This window comes from Miscanthus floridulus, chromosome 8 (assembly GCF_019320115.1).
Source record: "Miscanthus floridulus cultivar M001 chromosome 8, ASM1932011v1, whole genome shotgun sequence".
Classification (NCBI taxonomy): Eukaryota; Viridiplantae; Streptophyta; class Magnoliopsida; order Poales; family Poaceae; genus Miscanthus; species Miscanthus floridulus.
Window position 1 is genome coordinate 82,909,731 of NC_089587.1, and position 21,800 is coordinate 82,931,530.

Sequence of the window (21,800 nt, forward strand, 5' to 3'; positions counted from 1 at the left end):
TTCTTCCTCCTTAGGCTCGGGTGCGTAGGGGGCCATCCAAGTGGCCTGGCGCGGCAGCCGGCCTCGACGGGCGGCCACGGGGTGAGCGCGGCAGCCGTCCTCGGTGGGTAGGGGCGTGCGTGGCCGACTGCTCCCTTGTCCGACGACGCGGTGAGCTTGGGTTGCATCCAGCCATGGCGGAGGTCGTGGCACGAGGCGTGCGGGGCCGACACGTGAGGCCACGATGGTGAAAGCTCTAGTTTGGTTTTGGTGAATTGATGAAACTCTAAGTGCTAACCTAGTTTATCAAGTGATCATGAGATTGGTAGCACATTCCAAGTGGTGAAGCAAATGAAGATCATAACATGATGATGATACCATGATGATGATCAAGTGCTTGGACTTGGAAAGAAGAAAGAGAAAACAAAAAACTCAAGGCAAAGGTATAAACCATAGGAGCTATTTTGTTTTGATGATCAAGACACTTAGAGAGTGTGATCACATTTAGGTTTGATAGCCGTACTATTAAGAGGGGTGAAACTCGTATCGGAATGCGGTTATCAAAGTGCAACTAGATGCTCTAACTCATTGCATATGCATTTAGGATCTAGTGGAGTGCTAACACCCTTGAAAATGTTTGTGAAAATATGTTAACACATATGCACAAGGTGATACACTTGGTGGTTGGCACATTTGAGCAAGGGTGAAGAAGATAGAGTCGAAGATGAGTTAGTCGCGCTTGTTACAAAGTGACCGGATGCGTTCGGTATGGTGACCAGACACGTCCGGTATTTGGCGATGAACTCAGCAACTAGACACGTCCGGTCACCACACCGGACGCATCCGGTGTGAATCAGAAAAAATAGTATACGGCAGGACAGTCGATCAGACGCTGGCAGCGTCCGGTCGGGCAAGGATGCTTACTGTACTCCACCGGACGCTGCGGCTCAGCGTTCGGTCATTTGTGATTCAGTGTCCGGTGTGAGCGTCCGGTCGTCGGCAGATTGGGTAGCAATGGCTCTGTTGTTTTGAACTGGACACGTGGCAGTCTAGGAGCTACCAGACATGTCCGGTATGCCAACCGGACGTGTTCGGTATTCACGACCGATGCGTCCGGTGCTGTGTCTGGTCAGTTGGACCGGAGCGTCCGATCAGCCTGTGTTATGCCCAGTGATGGGGTATAACGGCTCTATTTTGTGGGGGCTTCTATTTAAGCCCTATGGCTGGCTATAGCTCACAACTTTTAGCCATTTTCATTAACATAGCAACCTTGTGAGCTTAGCCAAAGCCCTCCCACTCATCTCCATTATTGATTCATCATCTTTGTGAGATTAGGAGTGAATCCAAGTGCATTGCTTGAGTGTTTGCATCTAGAGGCACTTGATGTTCGTGTTTCGCTGTGGGTTTTGCTTGTTACTCTTGGTGGTTGCCGCCACCTAGATGGCTTGGAGCAGTGAGGATCGTTGAGCAGAGGGTGGTGATTGTCTCCAGCTCCTATCGTGGTGATTGTGAGGGGTTCTTGACCTTTCCTCGATGGAGCACCAAAAGATACTCTAGTGGATTGCTCGTAGCTTGTGTGATCCTCATCTTGTGTTGGTTGTGCGGCACCCTATTAAGGGTTTGGCGTGTGAAGCCAATTAGCGCGTGAACCTCCAAGTGAGTGAATCGCCACAACGAGGACTAGCTTGCCGGCAAGCAAGTGAACCTCGGTAAAAAATCATTGTGTTCATCCTTTGATTCTGAGGTGATTGGTCTTCATTGATATTGATTCTTGTGATTGATTGGTTCACTCATCGACACGGCGGTATAACATTCTTGATCACTCTCTTTACTTTACCGCAAACAAGTTGTCAAGCTCTTTAGTGTAGCTAGTTGTGAGAGCTTGCTTGCTTGGTTAGTGTGGCTCTTTAGTTAGCCTTTGAGAGCACACTAACATAGGGTAATGTCATAGCTATTGAGTGAATAGACACTATCTAAACTTGAATTGTGGTAGGTGGCTTGCATTTTGAGTAGGTTAGCACAACACTTGCTTCGCCTCATAATTGTCTAACCATTTTGTTAAGTGTTGTTGTAGAAATTTTTATTAGGCTATTCACCCCCCTCTAGCCATTAGGACCTTTCAAGTGGTATCAGAGCCGTGGTCACCGTTATTTGAGGCTTAACAACCTTTGGTGTTAAAATAGCTCAAATCAACAACACCAAGAAGCCACCCCAATTTGATGGCTCCAACTATCCCTATTGGAAGGCCAAGATGACAACTTATATCAAGTCGATCAATAAGAAGGTTTAGAAGGTGGTAGAAACAAAAATTGAGATTGAAGATCCGAAGAATCCTACCGTGGCCGAAGAAGTACTTCTCTAAAACAATGACATTGCTCTAAGTGCTATTCATGATGCAATTGATGAAAGAACATTTTAGCAAGTCAAAAATATTAAGATGGCTCATGAGGCATGGAAGAAGTTGGAAGAGTCATTTGAGGGCACTCAAGCCATGAAGGGTGCAAAGGCTTACATTTTCAAAGAAAAGTTTGCAAGCTTCAAGATGAAGGATGATGAGAGTGTGCCGGAGATGTTCCATAGGCTTTAAGTGCTTATCAATGATCTCAAAGCACTTGGAGAAGAAGTGAAGGATAAGGACTTCTCCCACAAGTTCTTGAGATGCTTACCCTCAAGATTTGGTACATTGGTCACTATTCTAGTGAGGAGTGGTTTGGACACCATGACAACAAACCAAATATTGGGAGATATAATGACCGATGATACTTATAGAGATGATGATGAGAAGAAAGAAAAGAAGGAGAAGAAAGATGAGAAGAAGAAGAAGAGCATGTCATTCAAAGCCACATCATCCAAGGGCAAAGCAAAGCAAGAAACATCAAGTGAAGAAGATGAATCATGGGATGATGATGATGATGAGAAGATGGCTCTATTTGTCAAGAGATTTGGCAAGTTCATGGTGAAGAAGGGCTACCATGCTAGAAGAAAGAAGTCTTCATCCAAGAACAAAGAAGAGTCAAGAAGGTGCTTTAAGTGTGGAAGCAAAGATCATCTTGTTGCTCAATGCCCATACAATAGTGACAATGATGATGACAATAAGAAGAACAAGAAGAAGGACAAGAAGGAAAAGAAAGAGAAGAAAGACAAGATGACCTTCAAGAAGAAGAAGGGTGGTTCATATGTAGTCACTTGGGATAGTGATGCTTTCTCAAGTGATGATGATGATGATAGTGATGATCATAAGACCACCAAGAAGAAGGTTCTTGCAAGCATTGTCATCAATGAGAAGCCTTCTCTCTTCAAATCTTCATCATACTTCATGACTAAGGCCACTAAGGTACAATCTTGTGATGATGAAAGTGATGAAGAACATGTTGATGATAATGAACATGAAAATGAAAATGATAGTGATAGTGATGATGATGAACCTACTAAGGATGAATTAATTGACATGCTAGAAGATGTTAGAGAACACTTTGATATCAAGAGAAGAGAATGCAAAAGCTTGCGTAAGGAACTAAAAGCCCTTAAGTAAGCCTTTGATGAGCTCAATGCATCTCATGAGAGGCTAGAGAAAGCCAATGAGGAGCTTGGCAAAGCTCACAAAAAGCTTGAAAAGGCTCATTCCTCTTTGCTTGATGAGCAAAATAAAAAGAAGCATGTTGAAACTTGCAATGTAGGTTTAACTTGTGATATAATTGATGAATCACTATCTATGCCTATCATTGTTACTCCTACTAATCCTTCTTGTAGCACTTCCACTTCTACCTCATCTAGTAGTGATGGTCTCACTTGTGATACCTCACTAGTAGTTGAGAATGAAAACTTCAAGAAGGAGGTCACTAAGCTCACTCACACCTTAGCTAAGGCTTATGGTGGTGAGGACCGCTTGCTTATATGCTTGGGTAGTCAAAGAGCTTCTCTCTACAAAGAGGAATTAGGCTATACCCCCAAGAAAGGTAAAGTGGCATTTGCTCCTCACAAGACTAGTTTTGTGAAGAACAATGATCGGTTTTACACTAGTTGTAAGCAAGTGGGTCACAAAGAGCAAGAATGCTAAAATAAGAGCAAGAATGCTAATGTATCCTCCATTAAGCTTGATTCATGCTATATGCTTACTAAGGGTACAAATAGTGTAAAGGCTAAGTTCATTGGTAAACCATGGATGGGCTCAAAGAAGAAAGCCATTTGGGTACCAAAGAGCCTAGTGACTAACCTTCAAGGACCCAAGCAAGTTTGGGTACCTAAAAAGAATTGATCTTCTTTTGTATATCAATTACAAAGCCGAAGGAAGGCATTGGCTTCTTGATAGTGGGTGCACTCAACACATGATCGGTGATGCAAGAATGTTCAACTAAATCAACACCAATGACAATGATGGTTATGATAGTATCACATTTGGTGACAATGGCAAAGGTAAGGTCAAAGGGCTTGGTAAGATTGCAATATCCAATGACATGAGCATATCCAATATGTTGCTAGTAGAGAGCTTGAACTTCAATTTGCTATCCATGGCACAATTGTGTGATCTTGGATTTAAATGTATATTTGGGGTAGATGATGTAGAGATCATAAATGTAGATGGCTCTAACTTCATCTTCAAAGGCTTTAGATATGAGAATCTATACTTGGTTGATTTCAATGCTAGTGAAGCTAAATTATCTACATGCTTGTTCACTAAGTCTAACATGGGTTGGTTATGGTATAGAAGGCTTGGTCATGTTGGCATGAAACAATTGAATAGATTGGTTAAGCATGACTTGGTTAGAGGCTTGAAAGATGTTGTGTTTGAAAAGGATAAGCTTTGTAGCTCTTGTCAAGCCGGCAAACAAGTTGGAAACACCCATCCTAAGAAAAGCATGATGAGCACTAGTAAAGTATTTGAGTTATTGCATATGGATTTGTTTGGGCCAACACAATATACTAGTATCGGTGGAAATAAATATGGCTTTGTGATAGTGGATGATTATACTAGATACACTTGGGTATTCTTTCTAGTGGACAAAAATGATATGTTTGCATCATTCAAATCATTTGTTAAAGGCATTCACAATGAGTTTGAAACAACCATCAAGAGAGTTAGAAGTGACAATGGTAGTAAGTTCAAGAACACTAGAATTGATGAGTTATGTGATGAATTTGGAATTAGACATCAATTCTCGGCCAAGTACATACCCCAATCAAATGGCCTTGTTGAGAGGAAGAATAGAACACTCATTGATATGGCAAGGTCTATGCTTAGTGAGTACAATGTGAGTCAATCTTTTTGGGCCAAAGCTATCAACACGGCTTGCTATTGTAGCAACCGCCTCTATTGTCACCCATTGAAAGAGAAGACACCATATGAGCTCTTGAATGGTAGAAAGCTCAACATTGCATATTTTTGGGTGTTTGGTTGCAAATGCTATATCTTGAAGAAAGGCACTAGATTGGGTAAGTTTGACAAGAAATGTGATGAAGGATTCCTACTTGATTATTCCACTATAAGCAAAGCATATAGAGTTTGGAATTTGGATAGTGGTACTCTTGAGGAAGTTCATGATGTTGAATTTGATGAAACCAAGGGTTCACAAGTAGAGAATGAGAACTTAGAAGATGTTAGAGGCATTCAACTTTCAAATACCATGAAGAACATGAATATTGGTGAATTGAGGCCTAGGCAAGTGAATGATGATGAAGATGATCAAGTGTAAGTGCTCTCTAACTCAAATGTGCAAGATGATACAAATCAAGCTAGTACAAGTGAATCTCATAATAATGAACAAGATCAAGTGGCTAGTACACCATCTCAACCCAATGATCAAGCAAGTGCAAGCAATCAAGTTCTAATCCTCCAACCAACCAATGTTGTAAGAGATCACCCATTGGACACTATCATAGGTGATATTTCTAGAGGTGTACAAACAAGATCAAGATTGATACTGTTTTGTGAACACTTCTCATTTGTGTCATCCATTGAACCAAAGAAGATAGATGAAGCTTTGAAGGATGTTGATTGGGTGAATGCTATGCATGAAGAATTGAATAACTTCATAAGAAATCAAGTATTAGAATTAGTAGAGAGACCAAAGGGATACAATGTGATTGGAACCAAATGGGTCTTTAGAAACAAGCAAGATCAAGATGGGATAGTAGTAAGGAACAAAGCAAGATTAGTAGCATAAGGCTATACACAAGTTGAAGGTCTTGACTTTAGTAAAACATATGCCCCGATTGCTAGATTGGAAGCAATAAGAATCTTGCTAGCCTATGCTTGTGCCCACAACATCAAGCTCTATCAAATGGATGTTAAGAGTGCATTTCTCAATGGCTACATCAATGAAGAAGTATATGTTGAGCAACCTCCCGGTTTTAAAGATGACAAGAAGCCCAACCATGTGTACAAGTTGAAGAAGGCATTGTATGGCTTGAAGCAAGCACCTAGAGCATGGTATGAGAGATTGAGGGATTTCCTACTCTCTAAAGGGTTCACTATGGACAAGGTTTGTAACACCCTAGGTGTTTGCCTTCCACATTTGCACTTGCATTTCATGGACATGAGCATCATTCATTCATCCATAAGCTTATATCACATGAAACATGTCTTTGAAATATTGCAACGTATCGTTATGTTTCTTGTGTGTTGTTTCCTTTATGAAATGTAATGTGTGCAACACTTAAGTGCAACATGTGCCACTCACTTAGTGAAACAAAGTTAGTTAGTACTATGCAACAAGAATATGAAACAAGTGAAACATGACTATGAAACAGTTGTAACATTTCATGTGTTTTTTATTGTTTCAGTACACACCTTGCTTGATTCTTGTGTGACCAATGTATGGTGTGGCTAAAAATTCTTTAAGTAACTTAGTTACACCTAGAATGTCAATTGGGACATTGTTCATGTTGATCACTTTGACTAATTAGGTCCCCAAGTCATGGTTTGACCAAATTTGACCCCTAAACCCTTTGGTTTGACTATTTAAAAAGTGTAGCTTAGGATGTTTGCATGTCTAAGCAACCTAAAACAAAGTTGTAGCAAATTTTATAAGGAACAAACTTTGTTTAGAAGCCAAGTCATGAAAATGTGCACAACATGTTCAAAAAGGACCCACAAGTCAGTTTTGAAGGTGGATTCAACACTTGAAAAATTTGCTAAGTCCTAACTGCCATGTCAGTTTGATTGAGCCCACTTTGGCTTGATACAACTCTTGATCTATGGAGATCTGGCTATTGATTTCTAAATCAAAGTTGTTGCCCTACTATAGCTCTATAACTTTCATGAACATTTCTTCCCCTAACTCGTCTCGGTTTAGGAGCTAATCACTGTCAAACTTAGCCTGTCAGTCGGTGATTGGAGCACTGAATCAGCGTTTCAGTCATGCTACAGTGATCTCCATTTCAGAAAATGCCTGTCGCGTGGGTGACGCGCGTCGCCGATCGCCTGACTGCGTAGGCCACGCGCCGTGGCTGGCCTGACGCCGCTGCCGGTGTCCTCCACTTGAAGCCACGTCCGCCTACCTGTCTGCTCACTCTTCCTTTCTCCTTCACTTCTCCAGCTCGCAGCAGCAGCAGCAGAAGTGTAGCCGCTCCGCCATCGCTGCCGCAGAGCTTCGCCGTCGCAGAGCTTGCAAACCACCGCAAAAACACGAACTTCGTCTTCACCGTAGCTCCACAGTGTTCGTCTCGACCTTCTCCACCACTTAGCTAGACCATTAGAGCTTGGGTAAGGTCGCTGTGACCATTCCACCACCGCCCACCATGGATGAGCCTCACCGGAGTTGGCACTCACCGTGGCCGGCGCACCATAGCACCCTTCTTCTATCCCTAGCCCGTCTCGTCTTCCCCATCTCATGTAGTAGCTCCTATGAAGATGCTACCAACCAAGACGGTCCGATCATGCTGGAATGCGGCCGCGCACTGCCGTGCGCCCCAGCAGAGCCGCCGTGCGCCATGGCCGGCGTGCTTAGGGGTCGTTAGGGTCTAGACTTAGGGGGTCAATCGACGCGTGGGAACTTGGGGAGCACGCTGGTGCTGTCCAATTCGCCGGAGGAGTCGCCGTCGGCGAGTTCCACCGTCGCCGCGCCGTTGAAGCCGCCTCCCCTGTTTCGCTGTCACTGACCGGTGGGGTCAGCTGACACCCAGGTCCCACACGGTAGTGACTGTTGTTCATAGGGCTAGTTCAAAAATTCTAGTTTTGAATGCTGATTTGAGATTTTTGTATCTTCAAATGTGTAGATCCAAATACTATGATTCAAATTTTGTTAGACTCACAGTGAGGTCTAATATTTAAGAAAAATATATCTTGAGCACATTATGTAGAAATTTTGGATGAATTAAATAGGATCTTGAAAAGTGTTTTTGAATGCATGCAAACTTGTTTAAATCATAACTTGAGTTTCTGTGATCCAAAAATTGTGAAATTTTGTGGGTGAGCTAGTATTGCTTAGTAGAAGCTCTGGTTAAAATTTTAGAGGCATTGCATGTGTAGTTTTTGAGTTATATATTTTCCTTTTATCATTTATGGATAATTGTGTGAATTTTTGTAAATTATCTAGGAATCCTATGGCCATGAAACTTGGTAGGTAGTATCTTGGTACCTTAAGGATGCTAGAAAAAATATGAAATCTGTTGTTTGACACTTTTCACTAAGGTTTCCTAATTATGCCATTTTAAGCCATTCTGCCTTACCAATTTTGTGTAGGCTGCTATACTTACTTAAATGGTGTGAAATTTTTATGGTAGTCTACTTAGGGCATGTAGTATCTACTGTAATTTTTGTAGATTTAATGGTGTAGTTTTCATATATGTTTACTATTTCCTCTAATTAAATAAATAAATTAAGAAAGGTATTAGAGGAAATGTTTTGGTGATGAACACCCTACTTTCTGGTGTCCTTATGATATGTGTGACATGTGAGTAGATTTAGTTTTGTCCAATTATATGTTTACATCTTAAGTTATTAATTATTCGTTTGTATTATGTCCCTCTGGACAGATCTGAGGACTTTAGAAAGTTCCCTATGATATTTTAGTTTTCTGTGAATGTGATGAATACAAGAGTTGTAGATAATTTATGTATCTAGCTCCTGTAAAAATTTGAGGGCATTTGGCCTAGTAGTTTAGAAACTACAGCTGTTTAAAGTTAGGTTCCAGTTTTTGCTTACTCTCTGCCTTGTGAGGATAGAGTTCTGTTGATTGATGAATTTGACCTGATAAAAGTTTGAATCATGCTTTGAGGTCTGAAAATGAATTGTAGATAATTTCATAAGCTTTCCAGATTGTCTTGTTGTATGTCATTTGGATTTATAAATCTCTAGTTATGGCTAGTTTACTGTACCACTACATAGTCTCCATTTTGTTGAAATGCAAATGCTTGAGTGCATGCTTGCGCTATGTGCTCGTTGATTGTTTAGGGGTTAGCCTAACTTGAGAATATGCTTAGGTGCAGGTGCTAGGTCATTAATTGAAGATGAGCAATTATACATTAGGTTGTATAAACTTGGTAAGTAAAGTGATTTGAATAGGGCTTAAGTTAGAATATGCAAACTACAGCGAACATGCGCATTCCCCGAGCATCCCTGACATTCATCATGTACATCCATGATATTTATCTTGCGCATTCATGCAATAGGTGTGCCGGAGGGAGTGACGTTGCTGGAGTTCGAGGGAGCCAACCAGGAGGAGGAGCCCGAGGTGCAGGAAGCCGACGAAGCAGCCGCCGCGGAGGAATTGCCCGAGTGCCCTGACCATCAGCCTTCCTCATTCCTGAAAGGCAAGCCCTAGAGCATATTAAGCCTCCCATGTTTTTACGAATACATTGAGTATCTTTTATTGTTGATGATGTATTAAGTATAGGAATTGGTTGGAACCAATTGCTGCATTATATATCCTTCCTTGTCTAGATATCGCATTGGAATCCTATTTAAGTTCAGGACGGGTTAAATGCTTAGCCATGCTTAGTGCGGTAGAAGTCAGGTGATTTCCTATCATCTACGAGCTTTAGGATGAGGTGGATCACGGTTAGCTATATTTGCTATCGTGGAAAAGAACCATGTGAATAATGAATTAAGACCGGGCGGGGTCTTGTGTAGGTTTGGACACAGTGACTCCGTCTGAGTCGTTTAAGGACCGATACGCTGTACGTCCTCATGTCATGTTGAACGCAGCCTAACACTTAGCTGGCCGGATAAGTCGTTCCGACCGCAAAGCCTAGTAGCTCGACTCAGGCTGGGGACGCGAGCAGTGGCGTGCATTCTAGAGGTAGTAAGAATGTATGGAGAGCCATTGGTATAAGTCCAAGGCGGGTTAGAGTCCCGAACAACCTTGGCAGAGTGGTTCTTTGAGAATGCCGATCTGTTCAGACTCGCGACTCCTGAATCGTACCAAAGGTGTCTTGTTTGCGACCTTAACGGGGGAAGCAAGGTTTGTGTTTAGGAATACCCCTCCAGCTAGATAGGAATCAATTCGAATCACCGTCTCTCCCGGATAGTGAGAACTTGACTGAGCAGCGGCAACGTAGATTCAATTAATTTAACGATATGGTTAAATGGATGATGATGATAAGGTTGCCACAATGAATACCTGATATGGTTATTAATGTTTGCACCCTAATAAAATGATTGCTTAAGTATAGGTGCTAATATAGATGACAGGTTAATGGCTAAAAAGTCACTGCTAGTCATGTTAAGAGTTGATCATATTACTTATGCTTTTCTGCAAAAAGAAAGTGTCAGCCAGCTCCACTATATTAAGCTATGCATAATCCTTGGTGTCATTTGTTTGGTTTTCGACGGGTAAGTCTAGCTAAGTACATTTCCGTACTCAGGGTTTATTCCCTCTTGTTGTAGATGACCTCCTATATCAGGGATTCTGTAAGTATTGTCTCCACCCGACGGGTGATGAAGACTAGATCATGGGCATGATCTCTGTTCTCTTATCTGAATGCTTTTGCGGGCCATGATCAGCAAACCAGTATGTGTATTTGAACTCAATGTGTGAGTTAAACTATTTGCTTCCGCATGTTTTACAAGACTTGTTTTGTAATAACAATGACTCTGTGATGATGTAATCTATTTGTGAACGTCTGTGAAATGTTGTAACGTACGATATGTTATGTTGAATTACTATGATCTTGGTTGTATGCAAGTTGGTTTGAAATCCTTCGAGATTTCGGTTGACTACTGGGTTTATATGGGCTCAAGTTCAAGAATTTGATTGTTTCGGTGATTGTTTTTGTACTTATGCTCTTATAAATTGGATGGTTCTGTGACAAGGTTGACACCACTCTTTTCATCAAGAAGATTGGAAAAGATCTATTTGTATTGCAAATCTATGTAGATGACATCATATTTAGATCAACCAATCAAGACTTTTGTGATGGGTTTAGAAAGATGATGGCTAATGAGTTTGAAATGTCCATGATTGGAGAGTTAAGCTACTTCCTTGGTCTTCAAATCAAGCAATTAAAGAATAATACATTTGTAAGTCAAGGCAAGTACATCAAGGACATGATCAAGAAGTTTAGCATGTGTGATAGAAAAGTCATTAGCACACCAATGGGAACCAATGACAACTTGGATAGTGATGCAAGTGGAAATATGGTGGATCAAAAGTTGTATCGGTCTATGATTGGAAGCCTACTCTATGTGACTGCATTAAGGTTGGATGTCATGTTTAGTGTATGCATATGTGCAAGATTTCAAGCCTCACCAAGAGAAAGTTATTTGAAGGCTACAAAGAGGATATTGAGGTACTTGAAGCATACACCAAATGTTGGTTTGTGGTATCCCAAAGGAGCAAAGTTTAAACTAGTTGGTTACTCTGACTCGGATTATGCGGGATGCAAGGTTGAAAGGAAGAACACCTCGGGCACATATCAATTGTTGGGAAGATCACTTGTTTCATGATCATCAAAGAAGCAAAATAGTATTGCATTATCAACCACCGAAGCCGAATACATATCCGCCGGTAGTTGTTGTGCACAAATACTTTGGATGAAGGTCACTTTGTGTGACTTTGGAATCAAGTTCAAGAAAGTGCCATTGCTATATGACAATGAGAGTGCAATCAAGTTAACCAACAATCTGGTTCAACATGCAAGAACAAAGCACATTGATGTCCGCCACCATTTCATAAAAGATCACCAACAAAAAGGGGACATTTGCATTGAGAGTGTAGGCACCGAAGATCAACTTGCCGATATATTCACCAAGGCATTGGATGAGAAAAGGTTTTGCAAGCTAAGGAATGAGTTGAACATATTGGATTTCTCAAATATGTGTTGATGCACTCCCAACTCATATGACATGCATGTCCTTCGAGCGATCCAAGGTAAAAGTTGATTGGCATGACATACATCTTTGCTAAGGACATGATTAGTGCATCTAGTCACATTTTTAATTTTATTAGGACCTTTCAAGTGGTTCTATTTTATTAGGCTCATTCATGAAAATCAAATGATTTTGATGTCTATATGGTATCAATATTGCTTCTATGCTTGACTTGATCTAGTGGTAGCATATGACATGTTTATGGGCTTGTAAACCTAGTGTTTAATCTAAAAAATGAGCTCTAAGTATTTAACTCAGCATGATATAAGATAACCCTCATTTGGAGGTGTAAAGAAGCTTGTTCTTGGATCAAACTGAGTTAAATATCTTTGATAAATGATCTAGACTAGACCAAATTTGGGAAAATGATCCTCACCCCATTGATTGACATTGATAATCTCGACCCTACAAGTAATACTATCTATATTTTGAACCTTTGTGGTCATTGATGACAAAGGGGGAGAGAAACAAAGATAGTAGCAAAGATAGTGAAAAAGGGGAAGAAATATCATAAAGGGAGAGAAACATAAAGATATCTTGATATATGACATAGGGGGAGAGATATGACAAAGGAAAGGGATCAACTAAAATTTTGAGCACACAAGTAGGGGGAGCAAGCTCATGAAGTTGTGTGGTGCATTTGAATGTGCATTTCATATGTTTGCTTGCATGGCATAAGTTCTAAATTTAAAATATCCATGCTTGTGTGGTGTATGCTAGTTGTAGGTTTGAATGATGAAATGAAAAACTAGCATGCATAGAATATCGCTTGCATGGCATAAGTTCTAAATTTAAAATATCCATGCTTGTGTGGTGTATGCTAGTTGTAGGTTTGAATGATGAAATAAAAAACTAGCATGTATAGAATATCTAATGATTTCATTGCCAAGTGTTTCCAAGTGGTATTTAGCTAACCATGGTGCTAAGGATGGTATATTGGTGCACTCCGATTGGTATCATGCTTCAAAGGTCCATCTTTTATACCTTAGCATCATTTGGTAGATATTGTCTCTTATATTTCCTATCTAAGCATATGTGCAAGCTACAATCCAAACTCTTAGCACATATGTAGGGGGAGCAATTGCTACCATTTAGGGTTCATGAAACTTGTCCATATCCTTTTACAAATGGTAAATATGCTTGGGCAAGCAACATGGATTCAATTGAATTTCAATTTATATCTTTGTGAAAGGGTTGTCATCAATTACCAAAAAGGGGAGATTGAAAGCTCTAGTTTGGTTTTGGTGAATTGATGAAACCCTAAGTGCTAACCTAGTTTATCAAGTGATCATGAGATAGGTAGCACATTCCAAGTGGTGAAGCAAATGAAGATCATAACATGATGATGATATCATGATGATGATCAAGTGCTTGGACTTGGAAAGAAGAAAGAGAAAAATAAAAAGCTCAAGGCAAAGATATAAACCATAGGAGCTATTTTATTTTGGTGATTAAGACACTTAGAGAGTGTGATCATATTTAGGTTTGATAGCCGTACTATTAAGAGGGGTAAAACTCGTATCGAAATGCGGTTATCAAAGTGCCACTAGATGCTCTAACTCATTGCATATGCATTTAGGATCTAGTGGAGTGCTAACACCCTTGAAAATGTTTGTGAAAATATGCTAACACATGTGCACAAGGTGATACACTTGGTGGTTGGCACATTTGAGCAAGGGTGAAGAAGATAGAGTTAAAGATGAGTTAGTCGCGCTTGTTACAAAGTGACCGGATGCGTTCGGTATGGTGATCGGACATGTCCGGTATTTGGCGATGAACTCAGCGACCAGACGCATCCGGTCGCCACATCGGATGCATCCGATGTGAATCAGAAAAAACAGTATACGGCAGGATAGTCGATCGGACATTGGCAGCGTCCGGTCGGGCAAGGATGCTTACTGTACTCCACCAAATGATGCGGCTTAGCATCCGGTCATTTGTGATTCAACGTCCGATGTGAGCGTCTAGTCGTCGGCAGATTGGGTAGCAACGGCTCTGTTGTTTTGAACTAGACACATGGCAGTCTAGGAGCTACCAGACACGTCCGGTATGCCGACCGGACGCGTCCGGTATTCACGACTGATGTGTCTGGTGCTGTGTCCGGTCAGTTGGACCGGAGCATCTAGTCAGCCCGTGTTATACCTAGTGAAGGGGTATAACGGCTCTATTTCATGGGAGCTTCTATTTAAGCCCCATGGCTGGATGTAGCTCACAACTTTTGGCCATTTTCATTAACATAGCAACCTTGTGAGCTTAGCCAAAGCCCTCCCATCTATCTTCATCATTGATTCATCATCTTTGTGAGATTGAGAGTGAATCCAAGTGCATTACTTGAGTGTTTGCATCTAGAGGCACTTGATGTTCGTGTTTCGCTGTGGGTTTCGCTTGTTACTCTTGGTGGTTGCCGCCACCTAGATGGCTTGGAGCAGCGAGGATCGTTGAGTGGAGGGTGGTGATTGTCTCCGGCTCCGATCATGGTGATTGTGAGGGGTTCTTGACCTTTCCCCGGTGGAGCGCCAAAAGGTACTCTAGTGGATTACTCGTGGCTTGTGTGATCCTCATCTTATGTTGGTTGTGCGGCACCCTATTGAGGGTTTGGCGTGTGAAGCCAATTAGCGCGTGAACCTCCAAGTGAGTGAATCACCACAACGAGGACTAGCTTGCCGGCAAGCAAGTGAACATCAGTAAAAAATCATTGTGTTCATCCTTTGATTCCGAGGTGATTGATCTTCATTGATATTGATTCTTATGATTGATTGGTTTACTCCTCGACACGGCAGTATAACCTTCTTGATCACTCTCTTTACTTTACCGCAAACTAGTTGTCAAGCTCTTTAGTGTAGCTAGTTGTGAAAGCTTGCTTGTTTGGTTTATGTGGCTCTTTAGTTAGCCTTTGAGAGCACACTAACATAGGGTAGTGTTATAGCTATTGAGTGAATAGATACTATCTAAACTAGAATTGTAGTAGGTGGCTTGTATTTTGAGTAGGCTAGCGCAACACTTGCTTCGCCTCATAATTGTCTTACCATTTTGTTAAGGGTCTGTTTGGATGTAGATATTGAGGGGTTGAAATTGAATTGGGTTCAATACCAAAGCAGCCATGGTATTGAAATGGCCACAATTCGAATACCATTGTTTGGATGACCATTGGATTGTTTTTTGGAATGAGCTCAAATCCAATACCTGGATGCAAAACCATAGAATTGAAACTCGCTCACACCCTACAGTTAGGACAAGACCTGTCGTCGTTGTTCATGGCGGGTGGAGCGCGACCTCGGTGGGAGATCGACCGCAGGGGAGACCGACAGTGGCATCCATGGCGTGCGCGCCAACAGTAGGGGGAGCGAGGCTACCAGGGGGGCTCGACCCTAGCGGCTCGCCAACAGCAGGAGGAGCGAGCGAGGCCGCCATGGGGGAGTTTGACCTGGGCATGGAGAGCAAGAGGAAGGGGTCGCGAGCAGGAACCTCTGGCTGCGGCATGGAGGAGGCCCTGAGGAACCTCCGTGGTCGAGCAGGCGTACTACTCCCGGCACCGGATCTGGGGCCCGCATCGCCAGCGGGGGCGCATGGCGAGCAAGAGGGAGGGGTCGCGCGCGAGGCCGCCATGGGGGAGCGAGCTCGCGAGAGAGGGAGCTCGACCCAGCTCTTTTCCATGGGCGTAGAGGAAGGTCGCGTCGCATGGGGACGAAAGGGGAGCGCCGATTCAGATGAATACGGAGGGGGTGGGCTTGGTATTGCGGGCGAGGCTGTGCAGGTGGACCGAATGCCTCGTGATATTGGAGTCCATTTCCACAGGCCAATACCAAAGCCATCCAAACAATAGAATTAGGGGCTACCAATGCCAATTCCAAATTCTAGGCCTGAATACCAACATCCAAATGGGTTGTAAGTGTTGTTGTAGAAATTTTTATTAGGCTATTCACCCCCCTCTAGCCATTAGGACCTTTTAGGCGGACGTTGTGGACACGCCGAAACTCGTAGCCAGGTGTGGGCACGCAGCTTTGGCAGGGCACGACGACGACGGATACGCCCAGGCACGGGCGTGGTGGCCATGGCGCACGCTGGGGACAGACTGCGCGCGGGTGGGGGGGTGCCCGCTGTGGCCGGGGACGTCCGTGGGGGACGTGGTGGTTCGGGCAGCTCGCCGGTCACGGTGGAGGCGAGGATGGTCGCGATGGAAACAATCGGTGAGGAGCGAAATAGAACAAAATGAACCGTTTTCTTTGTGTAATCAGTGGCATGGTGGATAATTTTTCTCAACTCCACCAAAGTTGGATCTAGTGGAGCACCTCTTGAGGAGATCCACCAATTTGGGGAGCGATCAACTAGTGGAGCTGGTGAAACTGGAGGTGTTTGGCAAATTTTTTTGGATCTAGATCTGAATTTCGTGGATCTAGAGCTGATGGAGCCGTCCCAAACAGGCCCTTAGAGCAAGTATAACAACATGCTGTAAACTGACTAAATACTGAGATGGAGGAGAGAGAGGAGAAGCGGACTATAAGCTTATAGCCGGCTTGAATATAAGAACCTAGAAACTCTATATGAGTGACAAGTAGGCTATATATTAACTGTGAAGAACTGACTACTATATGAAAACAGTGAGAAAATGTTGTAAGGAACCTGCTAGCGAGCGAGCCATATTTGTCCCCTGATTTAGCACAAAACCGTGTGATGGCGCCGGTAGTTAATCACCTCCCACACGTGGCCACGCACACCATTTCTAAACCCCGACGCGACCCGCGTGTGCTTCCTTTCCCCAACAGTTCAACTTCCTCCGCAAGCCACCGCGCCAGTCGTCGGACCCCGCCGCCGGACGCGATGGGTAGCAGGGTGGCCGCGGCGCTGCTCCGGCGGGGCAGGGACCAGGCATCCTCCCTGCTGATGCCTCGTCTGCCGAGGAACGCCCCTGCTTCGGCCCCAACGCCTAGGGTTGGATCCACCTCCTCCTCCCCCTCCTGCGGCGGTGGTGGCGGAAGCTGCCTCCTCCCGCCGAGGCCGGGGCCAGCGGGGGCCTTCTGTTCCGCTTACCGGTTCGGCTCCTTTCACGCCTTCCGATCCCTCGCTCCCAAGGTCAGCGGGCCTCTCCTTCCCTTTGAGTAAATGTCGATGCCGTCATTTTCTAGATATTGCCAGACCTTCTGTAATTGGACCGCTTTCGACGGAAATGGCTCGGGGCAGTCACTGTACGTAGGGTAATCCCTTTTGTTTTCGACTAACATATGACCATTTTGGGGTGAGAAGCTTGTCTGATTGATATAGCGAATTAGCAATATTGAATCTTGGCTGTATCTGTCTTCCGAGTTTTAGATACGATGGTGCTTCAGTTGCAGAAATTATCTCTGCAGGGCGAAATGTTAAATAGAAAATGGTGCTTCAGTTGCAGAAATTACTACAAAAATGTAAATAATTGTTTTTTTTTGCATATGTGAAATTCACACATCAGTACTTCATAGTCCATTTATTAAAAGTTTTAGAAAATATTGGTATGCATTGCAATATACCATTCATTACTTCACCTTGGCATGCTAAAAGGAATTCTCTAAACTACAGCTGATTCATATGTTTGTTTCATTTTAGACCGTATTTGGCCAATGCACAAGGAGAATGTCAACTACTGCAGTAGCACTGAACTCAGCTGCGGCCAATGGAGCAGCAAATTCAGGATTGAAGCTACTTGTTACGAAAGGGCCTCAAGCACAGAAGGCGGTCGGGATATGGCTCTTTGGGTGTGCTGCCTGGGTGTTCAGCTTGGTCATACTCGGAGGGATTACTCGGCTCACACGTTCTGGGCTGTCAATGACTGACTGGAAGTTCACAGGGGAAATACCTCCAATTACAGACGATGCGTGGCAGCTGGAATTTGAGAAATACAAGCAGTCACCTGAGTACAAGAGGTAAGGATGCAATTGCTGTCATTTGTTCATACATTGCGTTACGTTTGTCTGCTATTTTTTTATGGTCACTGGTGTAACTAGGTAATGTCCTGTTTTCATGATGCACAACAGCTTATTTTCTTGCATATTCGATTTGATTTCATGACCCTCTTAGAAGATTCTAAGCATTTCAATGGACACCCCTCTCACGACTTCAGTGATACTAAACTAGTACTACACAGTGCAGTTTGCCTCAGTACTCAATAACTCCCTCTGTTGTTTGAAGGGTATGTGAACAAACATTTACAACAGCAACTTGCATAATAATAACTGTCTCAACTTATGGTATTAGAACATATGAAAGGTTTGACTAAGCTTTGCCATCCAATCCACTTATCCCATTCTGTTTTGACCTTGCATTATGGTTTTGACTTCGACCATTACTGAAGTTGGTTGCCTTCGTTTCTGCCCACTTTGGATCACAGAGAGGGAGAGGGAGGAAAGGGAGAGAAGAAAATGGATCCGTACCAGAGTTATGATATTAAACTAAATGATGGTCTAACCTGTTACAAAACTGCCAAAGTTTGGAAAGCTTAGTAAACTTTAGCTCCCATGTGCATCAAACCAGAAATCCTCATAGTTCTCACATGTGTAACCTTGACACATATTATCATTTTTGTTGAAAGTTTAGAACATTGTAATAAACAACAGTCTGCAACATCAAACAAAAAGAAAAAAAAAGGGAAGACTACTGTTTTGTGCTATCCTATGTTCCAAATTATAGTTCACTTTAGCTTTGTCCTAAGTCAAACATCTCTAACTGTTGACCAAATTTATAGAAAAATACACCAACATCTACACCATAAAACTAGTTTCTTTATATTTTCCATGAAATATGTTTTGACATCACATTTAACTGAATTTGTAGATGTTAATATATTTTTTTCTAAAAAACTTGTTCAGAGTTAGAGAAGTTTGGCTTAGGACAAAGCTAAAGTGAATTATAATTTTGAACGGGGGAGTAGTAATTGATATGAGTTTGGTAGCAATCTAGAATAGGTAGTTCACATGGACTCTCAGAAACTCTATTTATTTTCCTTGAAATAGATAATGACTATCCCCTTCCTTAAGTGATGCTGCTTTGAATGCCATATTTCTGCTAATGCAATTGCAGCATTCTACAAACATATCTAGGGTGAACAAAGGAATGAGCCTTGAAGATTTCAAATTTATATACTGGATGGAGTATGCACACAGAATGTGGGGAAGAGCTTTGGGCTTTGTATTTGCGGGTCCTTTTGCATACTTTATTGCAAAAGGTTATGTTACCCGCCAACTTGGGCTCAGGTTGTCGGCTCTTTTTGCACTTGGTGGTGCACAAGGACTCATTGGCTGGTGGATGGTGAAAAGTGGCCTTCAGGTATTTAGTAGACAATGTCTTTCATGTTTAATTACTTTGAGGCTTTGAACTTCACTATTTTTTTCACCTCAGGAACCAACATCTGAGTATGTTCAACCAAGGGTTAGCCCGTACAGGCTGGCAACTCACCTGACATCTGCATTTGTTATATACTGTGGTATATTGTGGACTGCTTTGTCAGTAGTGATGCCTGACCCTCCAACCGGATCAATGAGTTGGGTTAATGGTGCAGCAAAAATCAGAAAGTTGGCAATTCCTGTCAGTGCTGTTGTAGGCATTACTACAATATCTGGAGCATTTGTTGCAGGCAATGATGCAGTACGTATTACATTCTCTGCGTGTGTTTTGTAGTTTCTGTCTCAAAACTACGTTTACGTTTTCTTTCTTTCATCTAATTATTTATTACTGCTATGACAAGGGGCATGCATACAATTCATTCCCAAAGATGGGTGACAGTTGGATTCCTGAAGATGTATTTAGTATGGAGCCTTTCATACGCAATTTTTTTGAGAATACATCTACAGTACAGGTAACTTTTTCTCGCAATGTTAAGTTTACAGATCTGTTCATGTTCTCACACAAAGGAGTTCAGCTCCACATGTTGTCTGGAATATTTTATCTGAGAGTTTTCAGTCACTCTCTTTGCTTCTTTTCCCTTCATCCCAAATCATATGTCGTTTTGACATAGCTTTTGCAATGCACCTAGATACTCCCTGCATTCCAAACTGTAAGTCGTATACACTATGTCTAGATACATAATAAATAAACACTATGAATCTAGAAAAGCCAAAATGACTTACAATTTGGAATGGAGGGAGTGTATGCTATGTCTAGGTACATAGTAAAAACTATATATCTAGAAAAGCCAAAACAGCATATAATTTGGAGTGGAGGGAGTAGTTTTTAAGCAATTCATTTTGGCAGAACCACAAAATAGGTAGTTTAGTGGCATAACAGTTTGTTTCTTCCCCAAAGTATGCATTGACCATTTTGCAAGAAGTGTCATATAAGTATTACAGTAAGTTCTTGTGTCAATATGCATTGATGATCTGATCACCAGTAATTTTGGAGTGCATCAACACAAGAATTGTGTTAGTCCAGAGTTCTTCACCTTTTTTGTAGACTAACAAGCTCTTCTCATTCTTGTAGCTGAATCACCGAATTCTCGCAACAACCACATTACTCTCTGTGGGTGGATTATGGTTGGCTGCAAGGAAAATAGACATGCATCCAGCAGTCAAGTCACTGATCGGAAGCACACTTGGGATGGCTGCTCTCCAGGTAATACATCCAGCTCATATTGTTAGTTCCTGCTAGTAACTTATGTAACTATCAATTGTTGTGCACAATCCAATATGTGTGCTGATGTGCCAGATGAAGTTATTGCATCACATGGACAAGTTCATTTTTGAGGCACATGAAGAGTATAACCGAGTCCTAATGAACTAGTGTACAACACCGATAATAATGTTAAATATTCTATTTCAGGTTACATTGGGCATATCTACACTATTGATGTACGTTCCAACCTCTTTGGGCTCAGCGCACCAAGCTGGAGCATTGACTCTGTTGTCACTTATGATCCTTCTCACTCACACTCTAAGAAGGCCGTCACCAGCTCTTCTTAAATCAATTTCATCTGCTGTGAAATCAACCTGATACTACTTGAATTTTTCCACCCTACAATTATGAGTTGATTTTCCTTTCCCCATCCTAACATGCAATGGTGCCCGTGTTTCTTTGCACCACCTAATTACTGTAGCATTTTGGAATTGCTGGAAAAGCATGCAGCTCTTGAATAAAAGGGTCCTCAATGTTTTCTAGTGCCAAGTGTTAGAAATCTTTCCTAGCCTTCTTTTAATTGCTGCATTACATTTTTTGGCACAGCTGTGTGCACTTCTTGTATCCAGGATGAATTTGTACCGAGAAATTATACACAAGCTTTGGTTCCTTTCTTCCCCGCAAAAGAAAGAAGCTCTATTTCCTTTCTATTCTTATGAATAAACCAGATGCAAAAGAAAAAAAAAATACTCTGTTTCCTTTCTTTTCTTATGCATAAACCAGATCCAGGTTGATCTTTCCCAAATAATTTATAGCTAATGTCCCTCTTACCTTAACAAGATGCTAATTCAACTCACCGCCTGGAGGCAGGTTTGATTTCAAATCTCCAAACTTAGTCATGTGCATAAAGTATTATGAGAGCATATTGAGCCCTGTTGTC

The 21,800-nt window shown here is 42.2% G+C and overlaps 1 protein-coding gene across 1 annotated transcript; it reads left to right on the top strand.

The window, feature by feature from the left end:
- Positions 1 to 16,984: 16,984 nt before the first annotated feature.
- LOC136472787 (heme A synthase COX15-like) lies at positions 16,985 to 21,568 on the top strand. The gene is made up of 7 exons (XM_066470492.1): positions 16,985 to 17,356; positions 17,864 to 18,180; positions 19,354 to 19,579; positions 19,652 to 19,897; positions 19,998 to 20,108; positions 20,729 to 20,860; positions 21,068 to 21,568. The coding sequence occupies exons 1-7, from the start codon at positions 17,105 to 17,107 to the stop codon at positions 21,236 to 21,238; spliced, it is 1,455 nt and encodes a 484-aa protein (XP_066326589.1). The 5' UTR covers positions 16,985 to 17,104; the 3' UTR covers positions 21,239 to 21,568.
- The last annotated feature ends 232 nt before the right edge of the window (positions 21,569 to 21,800 follow it).